Raw genomic sequence first — 20,504 nt, forward strand, 5'->3', positions numbered from 1 at the left:
GTGTAGTTGGTTTGGTGTTTTATTATGATACAGTGCATGAAGAAATTCTCTGAATGCACCTCAATCGATTATTCTCTGAAAGTTCCTCAATTGCTATTCCAGTCAAGTCAGAGGGAGTCGAATGCCTATCTCAATGTGATCTGTTTTGATTTGTTATCTTGATGTTCAACTATGTGACCTCAAACTGCAACATCTAGCGGAATAGAATTAGTAAGTGGTGTATACGGTACATTTGTTGATGGGGCTCTACACATATGACATTGGTACAACAAATAGCTTAGGCTAACTACTGTATATCTGTTGCAGAACACTGCACCTGTGCAGAGCAGCGACTTCACTTCCTAGCCACAAGATCGTCTAGTTAGTATATTTTTTAAAGGTCGACATTATTTTCAGTACAGATGAAACTGTAGCCTGGGTGAATAATTCAGTCCAGTGCGGTGTCAAAGCTGTCTCGGAATGGAAGTTTCACCATGGACAATGGGAAAGAAGCTGGTACACCTGGATTTGAAAGGTGCCCCTCCCAGAATCGAATACTTGCACAAGGTAATTACACTACCATTAAGCAATACAACATATATTTGCAGACAAAGACAGTATAGACACACGGTACAATGTGTCCAATGTGTTGTGTTTCTCCAGCTGATTGAGCTGTTTGCTGACCTGGGTGCAGATGGGATACTGGTGGAGTATGAGGACATGTTTCCCTATGAGGGGGACCTGAAGGTGCTACAAGCCACCACCCACCCTCCATACAGGTGGAGTAAGCCCCTGACAAACGTCTCACGCATGGAACGCATTGTGATACATCTTATGTGATATATTGGTGCTTAGTAGATGCTGCCACTTGGATGATGTCCAATCCACCACATAATGTGAATAATGTGAATACAGTTACAGCCTTCAACATGGTTTTAGTCCAGTACCTTTCTCAGTGTGTGTGTGTGTGTGTGTGTGTGTGTGTGTGTACGTTACTTGTGTGTGTTTGTGTGTGCCTCCCTCCTTCCTGTTTTGAGCTCCTGTTATAAAACTACAATCTTCACCTTCATTTAACTTCCTGAGTCGCACTGCAGAATAGGCCACACCATAATAAAAAATAAAATAAAAACATTCCAGTGAATGTCATAAAGATGGCTGGGATAATCAATGGCCTTGGCAATGTTTAAATCCTGAGTGAATGCAGCCTAGCCCATCTGTGGGTAGGGCTAATGGTGCAGTGGTTAAGAGCATCAGACCAGTAACTGAAATGTTGCTGGTTCAAGACCGGGCTGGGCCACTGAACTACCTCCCCCCATGGCAACGGGCATGCCGGCAGATCCTGTGCTCGAGAGCAAAAAGACAACTTTCCTTCTGGGATCAATAGTCAACATTTATTTGATTAATTTATATGTACAAGGCAGCCCCTTTAAAATGTGACTGTCTCACTGTACCATATCTTACTCACTCTATCCATAACTCTAACTGGCATGCATGACTCCTTGTCCCTCGCACTGCAGTCGTGACGAGATCATGTCCATCCAGGATGTGGCCAAGTCCAAGGGGTTAGAGGTCATCCCTCTTGTCCAGACGTTTGGCCATATGGAGGTGAGAGAGGGGGCCTGCATACAATATACACAGTATCTAAATGCTAACTGTTTATTTCACACGACGTGTGACACTTGATTTCATTATGACTCTCTTGTTATGTCTTGCGATCTCCCTCTCCCTCTCTCTCTCCTCAGTTTGTGTTGAAGCACCGGGCCTTGTGGGGGCTGAGGGAGGTGGGTCAGTGTCTGGGCACCCTGAACCCCCACCTGGAGGAGGGCCGGAGGCTGGTGATGGAGATGCTTTGGCAGGTGGTGGAGCTCCACCCTGGCCTCCGCTCCCTGCACATCGGGGCTGATGAGGTGAGGACATGATGCGCTGATCCATGGGAGATCTCCGCTGTAGGGGTCTAGCATTTCAGAAGGCATTAGAATTCATCAATGCACTACAAAGTCACAGTGGAAATTACCTCCATAACACTACATACCGTATTACTTGATTATATATTTTGAATATATTATGTTGAATGATGCCTTAATTATTATTGTTGAGTACAGTCTTCTGTATGGCCCACGGTCCTCTCCCTCAGGTGTACCTGCTGGGTGAGGGGGAGGAGTCTCGGCACTGGCTGAGCACACCTGGACGCACGGTGCAGCAGCTGTTCCTGAGTCACGTCAACAGGGTGGCGAGGGGTGTCAGGGAGGCGTGGCCTCACCTGAAGGTCATCATGTGGGATGACATGCTGCGAGCAATGGATCACGACACGCTGAGGGGTGAGGGGATGAGAGAGAGTGGAGAGAGTAGGTTGGAGAGAGAGAACGGGGGTAGAGAGAGAGTGACAGTAGGGTGGAGAGGGAGAGTGGAGGGTAGAGAAAGAGAGTGAGAGTAGGGTAGAGAGGGAGAGTGGGAGATAGAGAGAGAGTGAGAGTAGGGTGGAGAGGGAGAGTGGGGGGTAGAGAGAGAGAGAGAGGGTGGAGAGGGAGAGTGGGGAGTAGAGAGAGAGAGAGTAGGGTGGAGAGGGAGAGTGGGGAGTAGAGAGAGAGCGTGGAGAGGGAGAGGGTGGAGAGGGAGAGTGGGGGTAGAGAGAGTGAGTAGGGTGGAGAGGGAGAGTGGGGAGTAGAGAGAGAGAGAGTAGGGTGGAGAGGGAGAGTGGGGGGTAGAGAGAGAGAGAGAGAGTAGGGTGGAGAGTGGGGAGGTAGAGAGAGAGGTTTGATGTGAGGGGGGAGGGGTTCTTTCTTTATAACATGTCCTCCATGTTTCTCTGTGTTCTCTTGTGTCTCCCTCTCCTCCTGTCAGGCAGTGGTCTGGTGGGCCTGGTCCAGCCCATGTTGTGGGACTACAGCCCAGCTCTGGATGTGGAGACCACTGGTGAGAAATGGATGAAAATGTACTACATAATATGTGACTTCAGGAAAGTACACTCAAAAAAGAACAAAGCTATGTAGAGCTGCTATCCTACATTGTTCTTAATCCCTTCAATTGATGCTTTTTAGTGTAAGATTAGCTTTAAACTGTATCTGTGCACTGGCCCTAGATACACACTGTCTCTTTTCTAGTGTCTCTTCTGGAGAAGTACAGCAGTGCAGGTCTCTCTGAGCTGTGGGCAGCCAGCTCCTTCAAGGGCTCCACCTGTGTCCACACCTGTGTGACCAGCACACAGAGGCACGTGGATAACCACCTGCAGTGGCTGAGGGTGGCCGCCTCCTTGCCCACTGGTACACAGCTGCAGGGCATCGCCCTCACTGGCTGGCAAAGGTGGGTGTCAGACTAAGGGAGACTTCACTGAAATCTTTTTTCATGTTTATTGATGTGTGTGTACAGAATAGTTTTTAACCTGCATCTATTTCTGTTGTGTGTTGTTTTATATGTTTGATATGTCTTCTTGCCATGAATTGTGTGTGTGTGTGTGTGGTTTCACCTGTGCCAGGTATGACCACATGTCAGTGCTGTGTGAGCTGATGCCAGTGGCTCTGCCCTCGCTGGCCTCCTGCCTGCAGACCCTCAGCTGCGGTCAGTTCAGTGCAGAGGTCCAGACCAGCGTGGCACAGAGCCTTGGCATAGTCTCTGTGGAGGTGGAGGCCATCGGAGGGTGAGAAAACACTATTTTATAGCATATCATGTAGTTTATCATAGCTTTTAGCATAGCATTTAGCATAGTAGCATATTATGTAGTTCTTCATCACATTTAGCATAGCATGTAGCATAGAGTATCATGTAGTTTATCATGTAGCATTTAGCACACCATATACTGTAGCATGGTATTTACCATGTAGCATAGCATGTAGCTTACCATTTAGCATGTACTGTAGCATAGCAGGTCATGGTATGTCACCTTTTGGAGAGAATACTGTGCATATGGACGAACATGACAAAGATAAAGATCTTGGTCTGGGTGTCTCTGCCCCAGGTCACCTGCAGATGAGGCCTCTCCGTTTGCTGGGAGGAGATTGGCAGAGCTGATAGTGGAGCTCTCAGCACTACTCCACACTGAGGAGCTCTGCCATTTTGAAAACAACATGTGAGTTTATGGATGCAGGCCGGGCCACTAGGGCTGGGTTTCAAAAATCGATTCATTGATTCAGAATGGATTCATGAATCCCAAAATCGATCTTTTATTTAATGAATGAAGGAATGAATAGTTCATTAATTCATTCAATGATTCATTCATTCATTCATTTTTGGAAATCAGTATCAATACCCACCCATACCCATCCCTATTATTGATACTTGGCAGTCATGTAATTAAGGTTACAGATATAAAAAAAAAACAGGTTTTAGTAACACTAACCGAATCGATATTGAATCGAATCGAGATAATCGATTCTGAACCTTGTGAATCGGAATCGAATCGATTCTTGAAATTCGACTAGATACCCAGCCCTACGGGCCACCTGTTTTCACATTCCTGTCTGTAAACATGTATTTAGTTTTTGTGGTAAAGTTATACAGGCGAGAACTCTCTCTCTAACCAGTGAACTATGTGTGAATGTGTCAGGTATGTAAGAGGATGGTTGACCCCCTACCACAAACAGAGGAAGATGGTCAACCCTCTCATCGCCCAACAGATCCAGGGTCAAGCCATGGCGTAAGCTTCCACATATGTTTCCCCATCACCTGACTCTGCACAAGCTTAGCAGACGTTATTAAGACAAGCACGTGTTGCTCCTCAACCCACACTTCTTTCTCACCGCCATTTTATTATCTTTATCACATGTACCACCCTCCTCTCGTTTCCTCTACCTCTTTCCCTCCTATTCTCCCTAACTCTCCCCCATCCATCTCCTCCACCCCTTCTCTCTCCTCAGTCTGCTGGCTATGGTGAAGCAGAAGCTGGAGGCAGTGAGGGTGGAGATGGTGCATCTGTACCCAGACTCCACAGCCCAGGAGTGGGTGGAGCAGCACGTCAACCCTGTGGTGACCCCCCTCCAGAGAGTACTGGAGGACACCAGGGCCCTTCTGCTGGAGATGGTGCCCCAGGACAACCCTCCATCACTGGGTGGCCAGTAGGGATGGCTCTGGGTCCTGCATGGAGCCAGGACTGGCAGAGAGGATGGATGGATTGAGCATGCATATGTGTGTGTGTGTGCGCGCGTGTGCATGTGTGTACGTCTCAACTTTACACGATACATGACTGACAGCAAAATTACTCCAGATTAATGATTAATGAATACCAACATTTTCATTACATTCCTGACAAAATAAATGTAGCAAGTAAAAAACTGCATCCAAATTGAGACTTTTGATCTTGAAATTGGAACTTTTGATCATCCCAAATTCAACTAAGCAATACAGTTGTAATAGAGACAAAATACCCATGTCACACTGGGAAAATGATTTCAACAAGCCTGGCGTGTTACCTGAGGCTGACTCTTTGGTAATCAGCAGTATGACCTCTACTGGATAACAAACAGACAAAAGAACAGGCAACAGTGGTTTAACTTTCACAGACTAACACAAGCAAATAGTCCATCCTCGGCCATGCTTAGCTTGATTACGGTTTACAGTTACACTTGCATGCGTTCAGCTGGAGATAGGGTTGCCATGAGCAGACACACACAGGAGATTACAAACTGGGTGGTCCCAAAAACACTCATGTCTGACTCTGTGGGAACATCTGAATCCCACAAAATGTGTTTTTCACTTTAAAGTACTTATTACAGATAAATAGCAAGGCACAGGTATAGTATGGATGGTATTGTACCACAGAAATTGTGATCTTTAAGAACGCTCCACCCCAGGAGGTCCCAGTAAGTTATGGCAGGAACTGGTTACAAACTGTGTTTCAATGTAATATCCAGAGAACATTAGTTCATAGTCATTGTACCATCAAGGAATGTTGAAGGGTATCACCATCCTGGAGATGGGGTATAAGACGGAATGTCTTTCTTTGTGTTGTTCACATGCTGGCTCCATTCCAGGCTAAGGGTAGAAGATGTCCCCAAGTACAGATCCAGGATCAGTCTACTCTACCTCCAATACTGACCCCAACCATTAGGAGGATGAAACTAATATCTGAACTTGTAGAAAAAACCTATCCTTAACCTCTATCTCCACACTCAGGTCAAAAGGTAAAGGTCCCTGACTGGTTAAAAGGGTTCCTCCTCCTCCTCCTCCTCCTCCTTCTCCTCCTCCTCCTCCTTTTCCTCTTCATCCTCTGTGTCACTGCTGTGATCCAAGTCATCTTCCCGCCCCTCTTCCTCTCTCTCTGCTGCTGCCTCCTCCTCCTCTTCCTCTTCCAGCTCCCAGCGTCTCCTCAGTTCCTCCAGCCCCAGGAACCGGATCAGCAATGCAGCGATGGCTTCCACGTCACTGAGGAAGAGAGGGATGAGGGAGGGGAAAGTGCAAGACAGAGAGAGAGAAAGAGAGAGAGACAAACAAATAAGTTGGTATCCAGCCACAGAGGAACAATTATGTCACAGAACACAATCAAATCAATTGAATCAAATCAATTGTAACATTATGTGCAGTTTTTATTTCATGAAAAAAACAGTATACAGTATATTTGTAAGCGTGGGTCTTCCTTCATTACCACGTGTTCAGACTCTGCACCTCCGTACGTTTCTTTCACCCAGAGCATTATCTGACAGGGCCCCGTGTCTCACCTGCGTGACCCCAGCATAGCGCTCCGTGTGAGGGGGTAGGAGAAGCCCGTGGCCAGCCTCAAAACCACCATGTAGCCCTTTCCCAGGTAGCGCACCTTCTCCTCCTGAACGCACACATCCCGCAGGTGTCCTAAGTTCAACATCACTGAGACACAGAGAGAAAAAGAGGCTGGTTTTTGCAATCTGATCAGAGTCTAAAGAGTTGTTTTAATCTCTATCTCTGGGTCTCTATAGGTCGGTTTACCACACAAAGATTATTATGCACAGAATTATCTTAGATTAAAGCGTGTCGATGGAAATTTAAAGGGCTTTTTGGTCCTCAAATAGGCTTCCACCTGTACCTGAGAAACCTGACGTATACTACTGGTTGAGTATTTACAGACGAGAAATAGCCAATATAGACAGAGGCGCTACAGACATGAGCAACACTCTCTGGAGTGGCTGACCTCTCTCGTGACCTTTCCTCCACAGGGTCAGAACCAGGGTGTACAGACTGCAGGTCTTCAGCTCGATCTGATTCTTAGACTTGTCAAACACAGCCTCCTCCCAATCCTCCATGTTCTGCATGGCCACAAACAGGCAGCCCGTAACATAGAACAGCTTCCACAAGATACTGTCTGCAAACACGGGAAAACCAAGACAGAGGAGAGAAGAGGTGAGACGAGAGAGGTAAGAGGCAGGCAGGCAGGCAGCACAGATATCGTTCTCTCTACATCTCTGTAAACGGTTGGCAGACTGGATGATATTGCTGTTAAACTGTTGTTACCTGAGCTGTAGTAGGCAGCAGCCAGTCCAATGGATGCAATGCCTGGAATGAGAGTAGAGTAGGAACCAATTACTGCTCAGGCTGGACAGAAAGGGGGGAAGGGATGAAGTGAAAGAAGGAAGGGGGGGGTGTAGCAATACTGTGGCCCAGTGCCAAGCATCAAAAACAAGTGATTGCATTCTGCCGTAGCACAGATAAATCAATCATTCTGCACACATACAGTACAAAAACTCACGCACACACACTTACCAACAAGCAGAGACCAAGAGCGTATCCCAGGTGACCTCTTCAGGTGAAGCAGGTTAGGAGTGTGCTGCTCTACACGCATGTAGCCCATCTGGCAAACAGGTGCGGGAAAGACATGATCACATATGTCAAATTTCATTTTGACTGCGGTTGCGCCTTTCTTCTCAGATGGCACCAGGGGTCAACTGCTGTAGATTGAGGGGTTTCCTCTTTGTTTTCCAGTGTTGATATTTTGATGTCGGCTATTATTATACCACAAGATTAAGTCAAGATGTGCTATGGGGGAGGAACAAGTGCACACACTGAACAATTAAGGGCCATTCCCACGACTGCATGGTCCACTGCCTCTCCTTCCTTTAGGCCTACTTACTTTCGATATTAACGCTAGCCTAGGCTACATGAAATGGTCTATGTAGCCTACCATTAGCCTACGTGATCGTTTAATTTCGAATAGCCTACTGATATCTTCGGAACCGGGACACAACCGAAGGTGCTCCTCTAAAACATTTCAAATGCCACTTCATTTGCACATAATACTTTTCACTTATTCATCTGCCTTACCGTATGCTCTCCTTTGCTCAATGTACATCCAATGAAGTATTTTTTTTCCAGAACACCAGCGGCAAACGAGCCGATTTGTATAAGTTTAAAATATTGAGGAAGTTCTATTGATTTACAGTATAGAGCAACATCGGCGCCAGGTGGGTGTTACTTCCTTCCTGGAGAGATCAGCTCTCATTGGACAATGGCCACACCGTCCTCCCCTTTTTTCCCAAGAACTTTTACTATTCTTCTAATGATTCGGGGAAAATGGGCGAGAGATTGTAAAAAGGCCCTTCCCTTTACATCATACGCCGCGCTATTATAATATATTATATTATAATATTATATGTAGTTTTAATCTGTTGCTGTCGTTTTGAGGAACAGTGAATGAGGACATATATATTGTGTGAGTCACGCTGCATCAGACAGCGATATGGATGGTTGTACGCATGCGCTTCTGCGTGAACCGGTCTGAGGACACAATGGAGGCAAACGTTATGGATTCGATCCAAGCTGGAGTCCCCGACTAGTATCACATCTGCTAAATGAAATATTGGTGTAACGGTAAATATGGTTCGTGTGCTGTCTGTCCGTGATTCGTGTTCTGTCCGTGACATTGACTCATCTTCAGATTGTACCATCATCGCCTCTGACAGCGCTGAGTGACTGAAGTTCACCTGCCCTCCTAGTGGCGATTCTATTCTAAATATTACGTCTTCCTCCATTGCAACAGCGGGCTGGAAGGTCTTTTGTCTATATGTGGGATTGTAGGCACAATTTCATTTGGTGAGTTATTTTATGAAGCTATTAATTTCACAGATGGTTCAGTCTAGTCTGCAATGGTCTAAAGGTTATCCGAGTTATGTCTAAACATCTGCATCTGCCATGGTGCAATGGGGTTTTTATTATCTCGGGAGACATTTGAGACATTTTACCGTAAACAAGTAGTATAGTAATAGTATGATAGTATGATTACTATTTTGGCTTCATTTTCTATCCTGTGATTAAGGCTATATAGTGGTTTAGATATAGCCCATTGTGGGTGTTTTTGTTCTGAGGCTGACGCTAAGCAGTAGAGATGATTTGGGGTTTTAGGAAATAATGTCTGTCTGTTTATACCTGGTTTTGTCTCCTTAATCTGAAGGCTGTAGTTAACGTGCTGTTATTATAGACTGTAAATGGATGGATTTGTTTCTCTTTCTCTTGGCACAGTGATGTATGTGTATAGGGTGGCATTTCATTATAATCATAGGGAAGCCACAATCCCTTCATCTGCAGTTTCCCATCATGATTATACAAGCATACCTGCTGCTGCCATGATAAGGAGCTTCATCCTGATTGGGCAATAGACGGGGCGACGCTGTCAATGTAGGCGGTTGTCAGTGGGATCACACACATAAACACACACACACACTAGTGGTTTGGAGTTAAAGCGGCTGCAGTATCATAATTTAATTCCTTCAAGGACAGTAGACCAGTGCAGAAGATTCTCAGGCTATGGCTCGAGTTATGTTGCATGGCACTCGAAATGTATAGTGCTGACCGTGTGTTGTCTCAAATTCACAGTCATATCAAATGAAGATGTCGGAAGTCAACATAGGGAGGCACAAAGAGAAGTGTGAGAATTGCACGAAACAGGTAAGGCAATGTAACGTACCGTGTGATGTAACTAGGTAATCATTTTTGCATGTTTTGGATTTTGGAGATCCTCTCTAACACTCTAACTGATTGATGACCTCCAGTGCAACAAGAAGCAGAGTGATGAAGGCATCAGTGCCCTCCAGGAGAAAGATGTAGTCAATGAAGAGGTACTTAACTTGTATTTATATAATTCTATCAACACAAATTAAAAATGTAGATCCATACCTCCATCAGTGTCCACTAGACAATATGGTGGTTGGTAACACTTGGGATTATACAGTTAGTAGTTTATTAATACACATCAGTAAGAATCTCTCTCTCACTCTCTCACTCTCTCTCTCCCCCTCTCCCTCTCTCTCTACTTCTCTCTCTTACTCCCAGGTGAGTGAGCCGCCCCAGGTGCTGCTGAGTGCATGCCTGTCTTGTGAGGGCTGTGTGTCGGAGGAGGAGAGCCAGAAGATCTCCCAGCAGAATCTGGAGGAGGTAGACCGCATCCTAGCCCTCAACAAGGTACCCCGCACTGTGACGGAGGTGGTTTGGAACCACACTCTCATATCGAGGCAGCCCAGGCTGCGACTTTTAAAACCCAACCGTCGCCATTTGTACAAGGCTGTGCTCTTGGTCTGATGCGTAGATGCCAAGACAATGGCTTGAGTGTTTACTAGGGATTCAGGAACTGGGTTTTTACTCTGCTACGGGGCACTCCTGAACACAAAGGTCTGGATTTGTGAAGGTTTGCAGTGACCCATGCTGTTGCCATTCTCCCTGTCTCTGTCCCTTGTCAGAAGTGCGACGTGTCCAAACACAAGGTGATGGTGGTGTCACTCAGTCCGCAGTCACTGCCTTATTTTGCCGTCAAATTTGGTCTGGACATTCCACAGGCCACGCTCAAGCTCTGTGGATTCCTCAAGAGTCTGGGTGAGCAGGCGAAAAAGGATTGTGTGCGTGTCTGTGTGTGTATGCACACATGCTTGCCTGTGGATATCGAGGGAGTGTGTGATAGTATCATTCGGTCAAAATGTTTGTGTCCTCTGAGTGAGTAATAGAACACAATACTGCATGTGTCAGTATGTGTGTGGTGAACTCATTGGCATCTATCATAGATGCTTGATATTTAGACCCTCTCTTCTCTCTCCCTCTCTCTCTCTCTCTCTCTCTCTCTCTCTCTCTCTCTCCCTCCTTGTCCATCTCTCTAGGTGTGAGGTATGTGTTTGACACCACCCTGGCAGCAGGCTTCAGTATCGTGGAGAGCCAGAGAGAGTTTGTCCAGAGGTACCGCAGGAGGCACCACGACACTCACGCCCTGCCCATGTTCACCTCCTCCTGCCCGGGTAAACGGCCTCCTCATGTTCACCACTCCCACCCAGGTTTACCACAGTGCACGGGGCGGGGGGGGGGGGGGGGGGGTGGTTGGAGATTGCAGTGCAGTGCTGCTGGGGTGAGATACTGTGCAAGGGGCCAGTTCACGCCACTCCCTTCACCCCGGACAGGACGGAGAACAGAGAGGAGAATCATCCCTACATACAGTTCATTATTCTCTCTCTCTCCCACCCGCTCTCTCACCCATCCATCACCTATGAAACACACACACACACACACACACACACACACACACTATCTAATTGACAAGGCACCTTTATTTATATAGCACATTTCACACATGAGGGAAACTCAGTGTGCTTCACATGAAAACGTGTAAATTCATTTTTCAAATTCAATAAAACAAGATGTAAAAAGAATACATGAAAGACATTTAAATTAAAGAACACAATCAAATGTATTTTAGCAAAGTGCAAGGTTTAGAGCTTAGTAAAGGTCAAAGTGCAAGGTTAGCAGTTTAGCAGAAAGCAATGGTGAACATAAAGGTTTTATTAATTGTAATCTAATCTGTGTGTGTGCGTGTGTGTGTGTGTTCAGGGTGGATCCGCTATGCGGAGCGAGTGTTGGGTAGTCTGGTCACTCCTCACATCTGCACTGCCCGGTCTCCACAGCAGATCATGGGCTCGCTGGTCAAAGACTACTTCACCAGACAGCAGGTCAGACCTGGTCAGGTCCTCATACAACTCAACTCAACACCGTGTCTACTGTTCAGCTGTCAACATGTATGCCTTTCAAATAAGCCACTGTGTTCTGTTTATCGGCTCCAAGGCTATGAGCAGGGTTCACAAGGTTATACACGAACACACACACACATACACACACACACACATGAAACTGTATGGTTGGCACACCAAAATTGACATTCCTCACTTAATTTGTGTTTTCGTTTTGTGCGTACAGTGGCACACATTATCATCAGATAAACCCCACCATCTCAGCAGAGTGGGACTAACGTGATTGAAGGGTTGATTTCAGTGAATGATTTCAAAACACCAAGTGAGCCGCACCTCTGTGTGGAGTGTGCTGAGTGTAGCGTTGTGTGTGTGGTGCAGGAGAAGCTGCGTCCGGAGCAGGTGTACCATGTGGTGGTGGCGCCGTGCTTCGACAGGAAACTGGAGGCGATCAGAGAGGAGTTCTACAACAGCCTGCTGGAGAGCAGAGATGTGGACTGTGTCCTCACCTCAGGTGGGCTTCAGGGCTCTCTCTCTCACCTCTCTCTCTCTCTCTCTCCTGCTCTATCTCTCTCTCTCTCTCACCTGCTCTCTCTCTCACCTGCTCTCTCTCTCTCTCTCTCTCTCTAATATGCTCTCTCTCTCTCTCACCTGCTCTCTCTCTCTCTCTCTCACCTGCTCTCTCTCTCTCCCACCTGCTCTCTCTCTCTCTCTCCATCCCTCTGTTCTCTCTCTCACCGGCTCTCTCTCTCTCCATCCCCCTGCTCTCTCTCACCTTCTCTCTCTCTCTCACCTGCTCTCTCTCTCTCTCTCTCTCTCTCAATCTCTACTCTTTCTTTCCCCAACTCTTTGTCTCTCCTTTCAACATTTCCACCTCCCTTTCACAAGTTTCACAACCATTTAATTTCTTTCTAACTTCCCTATTCCAGTCACACTGTTTCTCTCTTTGTGTTGTGCTCAGTGAAACCAGTGAGACGTGTATTTCCAGAGTCAGATATGTAAATTATTTGTCGGCCTTGTGGGTTTATCTCGTGGTCTTGACTCAGCAGTGACATTATTGTGTATGTATGTGTGTGTTTGTGTGTGTATGCCTGTTTGTCTTTCAGGAGAAGTCTTCCACATGATGGAGCAGAGAAATGCATCTGTGGAGGATCTAGATTCTGTTCCTCTAGATCATGTGTGAGTATTGCGTGTGTGTCTGGAATAGTCCGTTGTTCACGCCACGTGGGTGGGTCGGGGGGTGAGAGCGTGCGTATTTCTTTGCATACGTGCACCTGTGTGTGTTATGATGGATGTGTGCGTGTGTGGGGGGTGGTCTGATGAGTGTGTGTGTGTGTGTGGGAGGCGGTTTCTGATCAGTGTGTGTGTTCTGATCAGTGTGTGTGTGTGTGGGGGGGGGGGGGGTTTGATCAGTGTGTGTGTTCTGATCAGTGTGTGTGTGTGGGGGGGGGGGGGGGGGCAGGGAGGGGGTTCTGATCAGTGTGTGTGTGGGGGGGGGGGGGGGTTCTGATCAGTGTGTGTGTTCTGATCAGTGTGTGTGTGTGTGGGGGGGGGTTCTGATCAGTGTGTGTGTTCTGATCAGTGTGTGTGTTCTGATCAGTGCGTGTGTGTGTGTGTGTGTGTTCCAGGCTGGGTGAGGCACCGGCTGACCCAGGGCAGGTCAGATACGAGGGGCGTGGCTCCGAGGGCGTCCTGGAGGACGTCTTCAAACACGCAGCCAAGGAGCTGTTTGGCCTGGAGGTCACCCAGGTCACCTACAAGACCCTCCGGTAGGACAGAGAGAGGGAGAGGGAGAGGGAGAGGGAGAGGGAGGGAGGGAGGGAGGGAGGGAGGGAGGGAGGGAGGGAGGGAGGGAGGGAGGGAGGGAAGAAAGGGAGCAGAAATGTGTGTGAGAGAACATCGATGGTGGGGTGGACTTATACACTATAAGTCATATTGGGACTTGTCATTCATATTGCCTTTATATTGCTGTTCTGCAATCGCTCTCAGATCTTCATTCCCAGTGTACTCATTGTTGTGTTATGAATGTTTCTCACTTCCTCTGGTCTGTGTGTGTGTGTGTGTGTGTGTGTGTGTGTGTGTGTGTGTGTGTGTGTGTGTGTGTGTGTGTGTGTGTGTGTGTGTGCGTGTGTGCGTGTGTGTGTGTCAGGAACCGAGACTTCCAGGAGGTGACTCTGGAGCGTGATGGGGAGACGCTGCTCCAGTTTGCCGCCGTCTACGGCTTCAGGAACATCCAGACCCTGGTCCACCGCATGAGGAAGGGACGCGTGCCGTACCAGCTGGTGGAGGTGCTGTCCTGCCCAGGAGGTAGCCACGGCCCGATTCTAACAACCAGTCACCCCTCCCCCCCCCCCACCCCGCCCACTGATGAGCCTCTATCTTGAGTATTTTACTTGTACACTTTAGTTATTTAGCAGACACTTTTATCCAAAAGGAGTGTTACAATGTATGTCAACTGACTGTACATTCCAGTCATCGTCACTAACGCCTTCTATAAGAACAAGTGGCAGCAGCAGTCACAGTGCTACAAAAAGGAAAAGCACATATTTTTTTCTCCTTCATACACATGCATGATGCTAGGAGTTGGGCAGGGGGGTTGGACCAGTGAACACGGGTTAGGTTGCGGGATATAGTGGGGTTATTTATTTATTTTTCATGCACGTATACATGTACCAATAACGGTTTAAGTAAAATTGGGTAATGGTGCAGGACCATCGGGGATAGTTACGAGATGGAGAGGTCAGTGGAGGAGGAACCCAAGTGTTCCTTAAAGGTGCAGTATTAGATTTAAGAACAATTCTGAAAGATTAAAAAAAAAAAAAATTGACAAAATCCCCGCCACTCCCTTCAGGCCTCCCTCCAAAGCCACCCCTCCAAACTGGGGGAGAACAAATGATTATCGCTAGGCAGGTAGGCAGGTTGACAGGCAGGTAAGCCATCCAGTCATTCCAAGTTAAGTTAATAATTGGACGCACTCATGTCAGTCGTGACTTCCACAGATTACGAATACAAAGGTATTATTTTAGTGTTGGAGAACTTTATTTATTGATTGCTGTCAGGATGAAATGGGACCCACACACTTGAGTCTGGGTCTTGAGTCTCCTCCTGCGAAAGATGGGTAGAGATGGTACTAGGCTGAGGTGGAAGAACCGAGTGATCGAGTGGAAAGTTTGGAGCCAGACTATCGTTTGCAGATACTATGGAGGGAGGGGCTTTTCCCTATAGGTAAACCTCAAGGTCTGGAATCTGCTACGAGTTCGCTGCAATATTAGTATTTGAAGGTGTCAGCCTAGTGCCTCTTGGTGTTGAGATTCTCTAAAATGCACCCTTCCTTCCTCCCTTCCTTCCTTGGAGCAATCACTGATCTGAAATGAGTAGATTGGTGCGAGCCGTGTCGAGGAACACGTGTTGCCACCCATCCCAGTCAGGTTGGATCCAGGAAGGGAGAGAGGCAGGCTGCATTTCGACAAAATTCCGGATCGAGCTTTTGAAGACTCTTAAGTAGGTATTCTGACCACATCCGTCCTCACCTCCCGCCCCCTCTCTCCGCCGCGTGTCTCCCCAGGCTGCGTGAGTGGTCGTGGGCAGGCGGAGGCCGAGGGGGGCGCCCGCGTGGACAAGGCCCTGGTCCAGCAGATGGAGGAGGCCTACAGCAGCCTTCCAGTGCGACTTCCAGAGACCGACCCTGGCCTACACACCCTCTACCAGGACTGGCTAGACGGCCAGGACTCCCCGCTGGCCAGCACACACCTCCACACACAGTACACACAGCAGAGCCCCAGCCACACACACAGGCAGCCCCCACACATACAGTGGTGAGGACAGGGGTGTGCGGTGAGTGGGGACGGGGCTACGGAAGCCTCTCGACCGACAGGTAATGGTTTGAAGAATGAGCATCGGGACTTCCATCCATTCTTGCTAATACGTGGTGGAGTGAAGATGAGAAGAAAGGCGGTCACTTCCTCCTCCGAGGCTCGGCCACTTCCTCCTCCGTGACGAGGTTTACGAGACAGGACTCCTCTCCCCAAAACCACCCTGCCAAGATGGGAGGCGGGAGTGCATCGCTGACCGTCTCTTCCTTTAGGGTTTGGGAAATAAGGACCATAATGCATGCATGTGTGAGGATGGGAGTACAGTCACCATGTACTGCCACTAGGTGGTGATCTTTCCTCACTTTTAGCTGTTGGCTGTAGCAGATGTGTGTGTGTGTGGAGAATTCCAGGGGGGTGGATTCCTAAGTCTTGCCAAACAAAAGGATCCAGAGGGATCCCTATTTTACTCAGACTCAAACTGCTGACTTCAGTTCATTCATCAATTCCTGCCTGAAGCGATCTCATATAGACCCCAGGAGTATTGCGTGACTCGAACTAACAGTCTGTTGTGAAACCAGAGATGATAAAAGTCTGCCCATTGTGGCTCTTATTGCAGACCTTGTTTCAGGATGCAGTGACCGAAGAGCCAGAGGTAATAATCCTACAGCTAGTTCTGGAGAGACTGCCACACGTGCATGTGCTGGCATCCAGGCCTTATACTCTTCACAGAACGCCTCTGCTGTCCATCTCTCACTGTTGACTCAGCTTAGCATAGCATAGCTGTCCTGACCCCTGCAGAGTTGTTAAAATCATGCCATACAAATGGTTCAGACAAATGCCTGAGTCAGACAGACATCCGTGCCAGACGAATGTGTTTAGAAGCACAGTACTGTGCAGATGAACCCAGAAATGTACTAGACGCACACATTGGTGCTTCAACATACGTCATATACAGTGTGTGCTGATGAACTGTCATGGTGAAAGATCCCAGCTGGCACTGTGTTGCTTTCACCAGTCCAGTGTTGCCATATCGATCAAGGGACAAGGAAGGAGACAGTGGGAAAAAGCAAGTAATGGCTTAAAATGATCTCTCTTTTTTTTTTTCAAGCAGAGCATTGTGTTGTCCCAAGTTGTCATGACCGTTTTCAATTTGGATCTTGTGTTTTGTTGAAGACCCAAGTCATTTTTCTTTTATCTCCCACACGCTGTCACACATATTGAGCATTAAAACAGTTATAACCTGGCAATGCTTTTGATGCGCCTCTGTGTCTAAAATGTAATTGTGGAATGGAACCAATTAGACCAAAGTCTGATTCATGTACAATTGTATAGCTGCAATAAATTACTTTCCAAAGATAAGAGTGAGAACAAATTCAGTCAGGAATGTTACCATAAATCTGCTCCTACACGTCTCAACAAAAGGGGAGCGTAAAGGCTAGTTCCCATAAACGCAGAGGCCATTTAGGGTTGGGTTAGGTTTAGAGTTGGGTTTGGTTAAAATAAAGTTATACAGTATGTTGTTTTTACCAAATATTCTTCATTGAAATTGAATAATTCACTACAGGTAAAAGAAAGATGGGAAACTGAAATCAACACAGACTCGAAATATGGACAGACATATGCACTGATGCACATTTAGTAACTCAAATACTAGATCATTCAAATGGAAGGTGATTGTGATTTTTGGGACTAGCAATAGTACCATTACATTCATTTGCACACAACCCCCCCTCCCTGACTCCTTTCTACCCCACCCCTTTTCACCAACTCCCCAGAGACAATGCAGGGCGAGAGGTAATGTTTTTGGGGGCGTGTGTTTGTTTGTTAGCAGGATTATGCAAAAATTGCTGGACCAATTTTCACTAAACTTGGTGGGGGTAGCACTAACAACCCATTTGATTCAGAAGTGGATCTGAATAATGGGACCAGCCATTTTTTGGACTAAGTAAAAAAAATAAAAAAAAGTCTTACTGAGAGTTGGAAGTACGGCCACTTCTGGTTTAAATGGTCATTTAGAATTTTGAAAATGTCAGAATTGATTCATCATCTTCAAAAACCCTCAAAACCACTTTCGGAGAGATCAGCTTCCTCTGTGACTTACAGGAAGTGTGGTTTTCACTTGAGTTAGTTTATTTGCTAACGTATAGAGCCCCACGTCACAGAGGAAGCTCCCCTCTCTGTATACTCATTTGAGGCAGCATATCACTTGTCATTGCAGTGTGTGTGTGTGTGTGTGTGTGTGTGTGCGCATCTGCAGTCAAGGCAATGGATACCTTGCTGCTATGGAGCTGCGTGTTGCCATTTCTCTGCACACCTTCTGCTCTCTCCTGGACAGGTGAGTTGGGGGAGAGAGATGTGGTCCAGGTTGGAATATGACCGAATGAAGCTTCACTGATGACCCTGACAGGGTCTCTAGCCAACTCCTAGACCTAGACTTACAGTCAGAGTAAAAGCGACAAGTGACAAATGTGGTGTAGTCATTGATGAGACTGGAACAGGGTTTTAGATCCATCATCAGATGATGCCTCTCAGCAATGATGATTTTGTTACAGATAGATTCAAAATTCAAGATCTGTTTATTAGCCATGTATATGGTTCACACATACTAGGAATTTGACTAGGGTGAAGGCATACGCTGTTGCAGACGACATAGGACAGGGTGCAGGACAGGACAGTGCAAATGCAGTACAAAAAACAGTATTGTGCAAACAAATTATGATATTACTGTTAAGAAAAAAGGGAGGCACAAATGCAATCTATGCACTATATGCAGAATGGAGTGTAGTGAGTGTATGTAAAGTGTGTGTGCAGTGTAGTGTGGTAGATGAGCGATGTAATATACAGTGTGTGTAATGTGTGTGCCATTGAGGTACGTATGTGGAACAATCAGAGGTCGTGTGCAAGGGGTATAGAGTCGGGGGGGGGGGGGGGCGTCGTCTCCTCTCCCTCGTCTCCGATGGGATATTTGCATGTATGGTTATGTTATACTGTACACTAGATATTCTGATCCACTAGATACAGGTACATTAGTTAAGAGTCATTCAAGTGCTGGATGGCTTGTGGAAAGAAGTTCTTCCTGAGTCTCTACGTGTTTGCCATAGATAGAAACTTTAATTAAATTAAATTTGGTGTTTCAGCAGTGTAAAAATCACAGCACGGCTGGCAAACGCATGAGATACAGAGTATGCCTAATAAGCACAAAAAAGAGGAGTGTGCCATGTGTGCGGTACCCATTCCCTGACTGAAGCAGAAAGAACAGTCCGTTGGCTGGGGTCTTTCGAGATCCTGTTGGCCTTGGTCTTGCATCTTCTGCTTTAGATGTCCTCAAGGGGGGGAATGCCCCCCCCCCCTGGTTGGTTGTTGACCATGTCAGGTTCCTTGGTGATCTGGACGCCAAGGTACTTTCAACTGTCCACTCTCTCTACAGGGGTCCTGTTGGTGTAGTTCCCCTCTGTAGTTGGATGGTGAGCTAAAAGACAGCTTGAGCTCACCTCAACTTCTGCAGGACCACACAAACAGTGCAGTTGACTTCAGAGGTTCGGAAAGTCACAGGATAATATGTCTGTCCTCAACAAACATGCCGTATTAATTTAAAGCTTTGTTTTTTTTTCAGTTTGCTTCCCCTAATGGTGAACTCTACATACTGTACGGTGTTTTTCCTGATCACCAGAAAATGTCCATTGCTGTCTCATGGTAGGGACCTGTAATATTTATTATCTCCCTCCCAGTGACCCAGAAACCCAGAGCCCTCTCCTTGATGAGGGTCAACTCCTCAGCAGAGATTAACTGCTCCGTCTCCAGGCCCGATCCCACGGGGCTCCGCCTGCGTGGACGTTTCCATGGCAACAGAGAAGTGGCGTACCTGTCCATGGAGGGAGGGGTGGTGAACAAAGTGAACATCAACCCGGGGTTCAAAGGTCGCATGGCTGTGCAGCCTGAAACTCACTGCTGTGAGTTCACCTGGCATCTGTCTCTGTTGGGGTTGGACGATACAGACAGTTACTACTGCAGCTGGGAATACCTTGACATCTCCAAGGGGTCGGTGGAGACACTTGAGAGCAACGGCACCATCATCATTGTCAGAGGTATACAAAAAAAAGATTATGTTAAATCGTTCAAACTCTCCCCATTCAGACACACCAACTCAAACACACCTGCAATGCAACATTGAACAGGAAAAAATAACTGAAGAGATAAATGCAGTCATATGCACAGTTACTGTAGATCATGAGGTGTTGCCCACCACATTCTAAGGTAGGCTACTAAAATTGACAGTGAAATTGTACTAATTTTTGTGCTTGCTACAATTGACAGCAACTGGTCTCCATCTCTCTCTCTCACTCCCTATCTCTCATACAGAGAGGGATCCTTGGGAGCGCTGTAAGGATGGCTCCACCCTGGAGTTAATTTTGATCGTGCTGAGTGTAACCGGATTCACCATCATATTCTTCCTCTTTCTAGGAGCACTGCTGCGGATATGCACAAGGGTAAACAGCCTAAACTCTCAATCAATCAATCAATCAAAGCTTTATTTATATAGCGCATTTCATACCCAGAGGCAACACAATGCGCTTTACAGAGAACAAGGGAGGTGGGCAGACATCCCACCCCTACATATTCCAGAGGGAAGCAAAAAAACAGTAATCACCCGGGGGCCAGATAAGTGAGCTGTAAAAATTCTTCCCTGACCCCTCTCAACGTGGCGATCGAGCAAGCTCCTGGAGTATGTTTGTCTACCGGCTAAGAACATTTATAGAGCAATAAATAACATTAAATTACATCTTCAGAGTAAGAGAGGCTAATAACATCATAGGAGAGA

General features: G+C 46.9%; 3 protein-coding genes across 9 annotated transcripts; 2 read left to right on the forward strand and 1 right to left on the reverse strand.

Annotated features, from left to right (window-relative positions):
• The first annotated feature begins 22 nt into the window (after positions 1-22).
• On the forward strand, positions 23-5,049 carry hexd (hexosaminidase d). Of its 3 annotated transcripts, XM_084456619.1 has the most exons (12): positions 23-210; positions 402-546; positions 643-758; positions 1,497-1,584; positions 1,722-1,886; positions 2,114-2,297; positions 2,821-2,892; positions 3,081-3,279; positions 3,452-3,613; positions 3,932-4,042; positions 4,520-4,609; positions 4,830-5,049. In XM_084456619.1, exons 2-12 carry the CDS (start codon positions 460-462, stop codon positions 5,029-5,031), a joined length of 1,476 nt encoding a protein of 491 aa, XP_084312745.1. In that variant the 5' UTR covers positions 23-210; positions 402-459; the 3' UTR covers positions 5,032-5,049. The 3 variants fall into 3 exon arrangements, with proteins under 3 accessions (XP_084312745.1, XP_084312746.1, XP_084312747.1); XM_084456620.1 differs by lacking the exons at positions 23-210; positions 402-546 and having other exon boundaries at positions 654-763; XM_084456621.1 differs by lacking the exons at positions 23-210; positions 402-546 and having other exon boundaries at positions 682-726.
• A 1,049-nt stretch (positions 5,050-6,098) lies between these two features.
• cybc1 (cytochrome b-245 chaperone 1) lies at positions 6,099-8,319 on the reverse strand. The gene is made up of 6 exons (XM_084456622.1): positions 8,200-8,319; positions 7,642-7,729; positions 7,393-7,434; positions 7,073-7,243; positions 6,627-6,771; positions 6,099-6,333 (listed from the first exon to the last, which is right to left on the reverse strand). Exons 2-6 carry the CDS (start codon positions 7,727-7,729, stop codon positions 6,111-6,113), a joined length of 669 nt encoding a protein of 222 aa, XP_084312748.1. The 5' UTR covers positions 8,200-8,319; the 3' UTR covers positions 6,099-6,110.
• Positions 8,320-8,540: 221 nt separating this feature from the next.
• On the forward strand, positions 8,541-16,973 carry narf (nuclear prelamin A recognition factor). Of its 5 annotated transcripts, XM_084456631.1 has the most exons (13): positions 8,541-8,745; positions 8,915-8,967; positions 9,748-9,819; positions 9,924-9,989; positions 10,204-10,332; positions 10,608-10,740; positions 11,019-11,153; positions 11,740-11,858; positions 12,255-12,387; positions 12,980-13,052; positions 13,502-13,642; positions 14,023-14,180; positions 15,439-16,973. In XM_084456631.1, exons 3-13 carry the CDS (start codon positions 9,757-9,759, stop codon positions 15,690-15,692), a joined length of 1,404 nt encoding a protein of 467 aa, XP_084312757.1. In that variant the 5' UTR covers positions 8,541-8,745; positions 8,915-8,967; positions 9,748-9,756; the 3' UTR covers positions 15,693-16,973. The 5 variants fall into 5 exon arrangements, with proteins under 5 accessions (XP_084312757.1, XP_084312755.1, XP_084312756.1 ...); XM_084456629.1 differs by lacking the exon at positions 8,915-8,967 and having other exon boundaries at positions 8,541-8,754; XM_084456630.1 differs by lacking the exon at positions 8,915-8,967.
• Positions 16,974-20,504: the final 3,531 nt, after the last annotated feature.

This window comes from Borostomias antarcticus, assembly GCF_949987555.1.
Source record: "Borostomias antarcticus genome assembly, chromosome: 22".
NCBI classification, from domain to species: Eukaryota; Metazoa; Chordata; class Actinopteri; order Stomiiformes; family Stomiidae; genus Borostomias; species Borostomias antarcticus.

Excerpts from the sequence above, each read along its gene's own strand:
- cybc1 (XM_084456622.1), bottom strand. The coding sequence starts at position 7,729 with ATGGGCTACATGCGTGTAGAGCAGCACACTCCTAACCTGCTTCACCTG. Across the intron at positions 6,772-7,072 it reads GAGGAAAGGTCACGAGAGAG|TGATGTTGAACTTAGGACAC; the intron begins GTCAGCCACTCC and ends TCTGTGTCTCAG. Across the intron at positions 6,334-6,626 it reads GCTATGCTGGGGTCACGCAG|TGACGTGGAAGCCATCGCTG; the intron begins GTGAGACACGGG and ends TCTCTTCCTCAG.
- hexd (XM_084456619.1), top strand. The coding sequence starts at position 460 with ATGGAAGTTTCACCATGGACAATGGGAAAGAAGCTGGTACACCTGGAT. Across the intron at positions 759-1,496 it reads ACCACCCACCCTCCATACAG|TCGTGACGAGATCATGTCCA; the intron begins GTGGAGTAAGCC and ends CTCGCACTGCAG. Across the intron at positions 4,043-4,519 it reads TGCCATTTTGAAAACAACAT|GTATGTAAGAGGATGGTTGA; the intron begins GTGAGTTTATGG and ends TGAATGTGTCAG.
- narf (XM_084456629.1), top strand. Across the intron at positions 10,741-11,018 it reads TGGATTCCTCAAGAGTCTGG|GTGTGAGGTATGTGTTTGAC; the intron begins GTGAGCAGGCGA and ends CCATCTCTCTAG. Across the intron at positions 13,643-14,022 it reads GTCACCTACAAGACCCTCCG|GAACCGAGACTTCCAGGAGG; the intron begins GTAGGACAGAGA and ends TGTGTGTGTCAG.